The sequence below is a fragment of the Podarcis erhardii genome (genome assembly GCF_964252035.2).
Source record: "Podarcis erhardii genome assembly, chromosome: Z".
NCBI lineage: Eukaryota > Metazoa > Chordata > Lepidosauria > Squamata > Lacertidae > Podarcis > Podarcis erhardii.
In genome coordinates this window covers 51,125,602-51,130,601 of record NC_138504.1, presented here as the reverse complement: position 1 = coordinate 51,130,601, position 5,000 = coordinate 51,125,602, and the positions used below count along the sequence as shown (strand labels likewise).

Sequence of the window (5,000 nt, the reverse complement as noted above, 5' to 3'; positions counted from 1 at the left end):
CGATAAAAATAAAAATAATAGCAATAATATAATATTATTATTTAGACCCCACCCATCTGGCTGGGTTTCAATAATAATAATAATAATAATAATAATAAAAATAATATATTATTTCCCACCCATCTGGCTGGGTTTCAATAAAAATAAAAATAATAACAATAATATAATATTATTATTTAGACCCCACCCATCTGGCTGGGTTTCAATAATAATAATAATAATAATAATAATAATAATAATAATAATAATAATATATTATTTCCCACCCATCTGGCTGGGTTTCGATAAAAATAAAAATAATAACAATAATATAATATTATTATTTAGACCCCACCCATCTGGCTGGGTTTCAATAATAATAATAATAATAATAATAATAATAATAATAATAATAATAAAAATAATAATATATTATTTCCCACCCATCTGGCTGGGAATCGATAAAAATAAAAATAATAACAATAATATAATATTATTATTTAGACCCCACCCATCTGGCTGGGTTTCAATAATAATAATAATAATAATAATAATAATAATAATAATAATAATAATAATAATAATATATTATTTCCCACCCATCTGGCTGGGTTTCAATAAAAATAAAAATAATAACAATAATATAATATTATTATTTAGACCCCACCCATCTGGCTGGGCTTCAATAATAATAATAATAATAATAATAATAATAATAATATATTATTTCCCACCCATCTTGCTGGGTTTCGATAAAAATAAAAATAATAACAATAATATAATATTATTATTTAGACCCCACCCATCTGGCTGGGCTTCCCACCAAATACTAAAAGAAATACTAAAATACACTCATCCATCAAACATGAAAAGCTTCCCTAAACAGGGCTGCCTTCAGATTAATGATTATTATTAATAATGATCATTAATAATAATAATAATAATAATAATAATAACAACAAGAACCTTCCGGATTTTTCTTTTGGCACGGAAAAAATTATTTGCTTCCGAGGAGAAAAATAAGATTTATTCAGAGTTCTTACCTTCCAAGGCGACGCCGTTTTCGAATCGGTTTCATCCTGTTGATAATAATAATTTGTAATAATTATGATAATAATAATTGTAATAATAATTTGTAATAATTATTTGTTTATAATAATAATTTGTAATAAGTATTTGTTTATAATAATAATTTATAATAATAATAATAATAATAATAATAATAATAATAATAATAATTTGTAATAATTATTTGTTTATAATAATAATTTGTAATAATAATAATAATAATAATAATAATTTGTAATAAGTATTTGTTTATAATAATAATTTGTAATAATTATTATAATGATAATAATTATAATAATAATTATAATAATAATTTGTAATAATTTGTTTATAATAATAATTTGTAATAAGTATTTGTTTATAATAATTTGTAATAATTATTATAATAATTTGTAATAAGTATTTGTTTATAATAATAATTTGTAATAATTATTATAATAATAATTTGTAATAAGTATTTGTTTATAATAATAATTTGTAACAATTATTTGTTTATAATAATTTGTAATAATAATTTGTTTATAATAATAATTTGTAATAATTATTTGTTTATAATAATTTGTAATAAGTATTTGTTTATAATAATAATTTGTAATATTTGTTTATAATAATTTGTAATAAGCATTTGTATATAATAATAATTTGTAATAATTATTTGTTTATAAAAATTTTTAATAATTATTTGTTTATAATAATAATTTGTAATAATTATTTGTTTCTAATAATAATTTGTAATAATAATTTGTAATAATAATTTGTTTATAATAATAAATTGTAATAATTATTTGTTTATAATAATAATGTGTAATAATTATTTGTTTATAATAATAATTTGTAATAATTATTAGCGGCTGAAGGACAATTTATAATAGCAACAATTTATTACATAGTATTTTCACAACGTTATTATTAGTATGTGGTTTTTGGGGGGATAGAGATCAAAATACGGTTTTTCGGGATCGGGATCAAAAGATGCGGGTTTTGGGGATTTAGGGGATCCAAAAATGTGGGGTTTTGGGGTTTGGGATCAAAATATCTGGTTTTTCGGGATCGGGATGGAAAGATGTGGATTTATGGGATCAGAAAACGTGGTTTTATGAGATGGAAAATGTGGTTTTATGGGATCGGGATCAGAAAACGTTTTATGGGATCAGGATCGAAAGATGTGGTTTTATGGGATCAAAAATGTGGTTTTATGGGATCAAAAATGTGGTTTTCTGGGATCAAAAATGTGGTTTTATGGGATCGGGATGGAAAGACGTGATTTTATGGGATCGGAAAATGTGGTTCTATGGGATCGGGATCAGAAAACGTTTTATGGGGTTGGGATCAAAAGACGTGGTTTTATGGGATCAAAAATGTGGTTTTATGGGATCGGGATGGAAAGACGTGATTTTATGGGATCGGAAAATGTGGTTCTATGGGATCGGGATCAGAAAATGTTTTATGGGGTTGGGATCGAAAGACGTGGTTTTATGGGATCAAAAATGTGGTTTTCTGGGATCAAAAATGTGGTTTTATGGGATCAAAAATGTGGTTTTATGGGATCGGGATGGAAAGACGTGATTTTATGGGATCGGAAAATGTGGTTCTATGGGATCGGGATCAGAAAACGTTTTATGGGGTTGGGATCGAAAGACGTGGTTTTATGGGATCAAAAATGTGGTTTTATGGGATTGGGATGGAAAGACGTGATTTTATGGGATCGGAAAATGTGGTTCTATGGGATCGGGATCAGAAAACGTTTTATGGGATCAGGATCGAAAGATGTGGCTTTATGGGATCCAAAATGTGGTTTTATGGGATCACAAATGTGGTTTTCTGGGATCCAAAATGTGGTTTTATGGGATCGGGATGGAAAGACGTGATTTTATGGGATCGGAAAATGTGGTTCTATGGGATCGGGATCAGAAAACGTTTTATGGGGTCGGGATCGAAAGATGTGGTTTTATGGGATCAAAAATGTGGTTTTATGGGATTGGGACCGAAAAACGTGGTTTTATGGGATCGGAAAACGTGGCTTTTTCGGGATCGAGATCGAAAGACGTGCTTTTTTTGGGACTGGGATCGAAAGGTGGTTTGATGGGATCCCCAAATGTGGTTTTATGGGATCAAAAATGTGGTTTTCTGGGATCGGGACCGAAAAACCTGGTTTTATGGGATCGGAAAACGTGTTTTTTTCGGGATTGAGATCGAAAGGTGGTTTTATGGGATCCCCAAATGTGGTTTTATGGGATCAAAAATGTGGTTTTATGGGTTTGGGGCTGAAAAACGTGGTTTTATGGGATCAGAAAACGTGGCTTTTTTGGGATGGATCGAGATCAAAATACGTGTTTTTTCCGGGATTGAGATGTAGGTTTTTGGGATTGATGGGATCCCCAACTGTGGTTTTATGGGATCAAAAATGTGGTTTTCTGGGATCGGGACCGAAAAATGTGGTTTTCTGGGATCGGGACCGAAAAACCTGGTTTTATGGGATTGGAAAACGTGTTTTTTTCGGGATTGAGATCGAAAGGTGGTTTTATGGGATCCCCAAATGTGGTTTTATGGGATCAAAAATGTGGTTTTATGGGATCAAAAATGTGGCTTTATGGGATTGGGATGGAAAGATGTGATTTTACGGGATCAAAAAATGTGGTTCTATGGGATCGGGATCAGAAAACGTTTTATGGGATCAGGATCGAAAGATGTGGTTTTATGGGATCAAAAATGTGGTTTTCTGGGATCAAAAATGTGGTTTTCTGGGATCACAAATGTGGTTTTATGGGATCGGGATGGAAAGACGTGATTTTATGGGATCGGGATCAGAAAACGTTTTATGGGGTCGGGATCGAAAGACGTGGTTTTATGGGATCAAAAATGTGGTTTTATGGGATTGGGACCGAAAAACGTGGTTTTATGGGATCGGAAAACGTGGCTTTTTCGGGATCGAGATCGAAAGATGTGCTTTTTTAGGATTGTGATCGAAAGGTGGTTTGATGGGATCCCAAAATGTGGTTTTATGGGATCAAAAATGTGGTTTTATGGGATTGGGACCGAAAAACGTGGTTTTATGGGATCGGAAAACGTGGCTTTTTCGGGATCGAGATCGAAAGACGTGCTTTTTTAGGATTGTGATCGAAAGGTGGTTTGATGGGATCCCCAAATGTGGTTTTATGGGATCAAAAATGTGGTTTTATGGGATTGGGACTGAAAAACGTGGTTTTATGGGATCGGAAAACGTGTTTTTTTCGGGATCGAGATTGAAAGACGTGCTTTTTGGGATTGGGATCGAAAGGTGGTTTTGTGGGATCCCAAAATGTGGTTTTATGGGATCAAAAATGTGGTTTTATGGGATTGGGACTGAAAAACGTGGTTTTATGGGATTGGAAAACGTGTTTTTTTCGGGATTGAGATCGAAAGGTGGTTTTATGGGATCCCCAAATGTGGTTTTATGGGATCAAAAATGTGGTTTTATGGGTTTGGGGCTGAAAAACGTGGTTTTATGGGATCGGAAAACGTGGCTTTTTCGGGATCGAGATCGAAAGATGTGCTTTTTTAGGATTGTGATCGAAAGGTGGTTTGATAGGATCCCCAACTGTGGTTTTATGGGATCAAAAATGTGGTTTTATGGGATTGGGACCGAAAAACGTGGTTTTATGGGATCGGAAAATGTGGCTTTTTCGGGATCGAGATCGAAAGATGTGCTTTTTTAGGATTGTGATCGAAAGGTGATTTGATGGGATCCCCAAATGTGGTTTTATGGGATCAAAAATGTGGTTTTCTGGGATCGGGACCGAAAAACCTGGTTTTATGGGATTGGAAAACGTGTTTTTTTCGGGATTGAGATCGAAAGGTGGTTTGATGGGATCCCCAAATGTGGTTTGATGGGATCAAAAATGTGGTTTTATGGGATCAAAAATGTGGCTTTATGGGATTGGGATGGAAAGACGTGATTTTACGGGATCAAAAAA

At 32.1% G+C, this 5,000-nt stretch overlaps 1 protein-coding gene across 1 annotated transcript in view; it reads right to left on the bottom strand.

Annotated features, from left to right (window-relative positions):
• SPTAN1 (spectrin alpha, non-erythrocytic 1) overlaps nt 1-5,000 on the bottom strand; it is a 189,149-nt gene that overhangs the window by 87,873 nt on the left and 96,276 nt on the right. Inside the window, 1 exon segment of the mRNA XM_081846710.1 lies at nt 1,023-1,058. Within this exon segment, the coding sequence (XP_081702836.1) occupies nt 1,023-1,058 (36 nt within the window).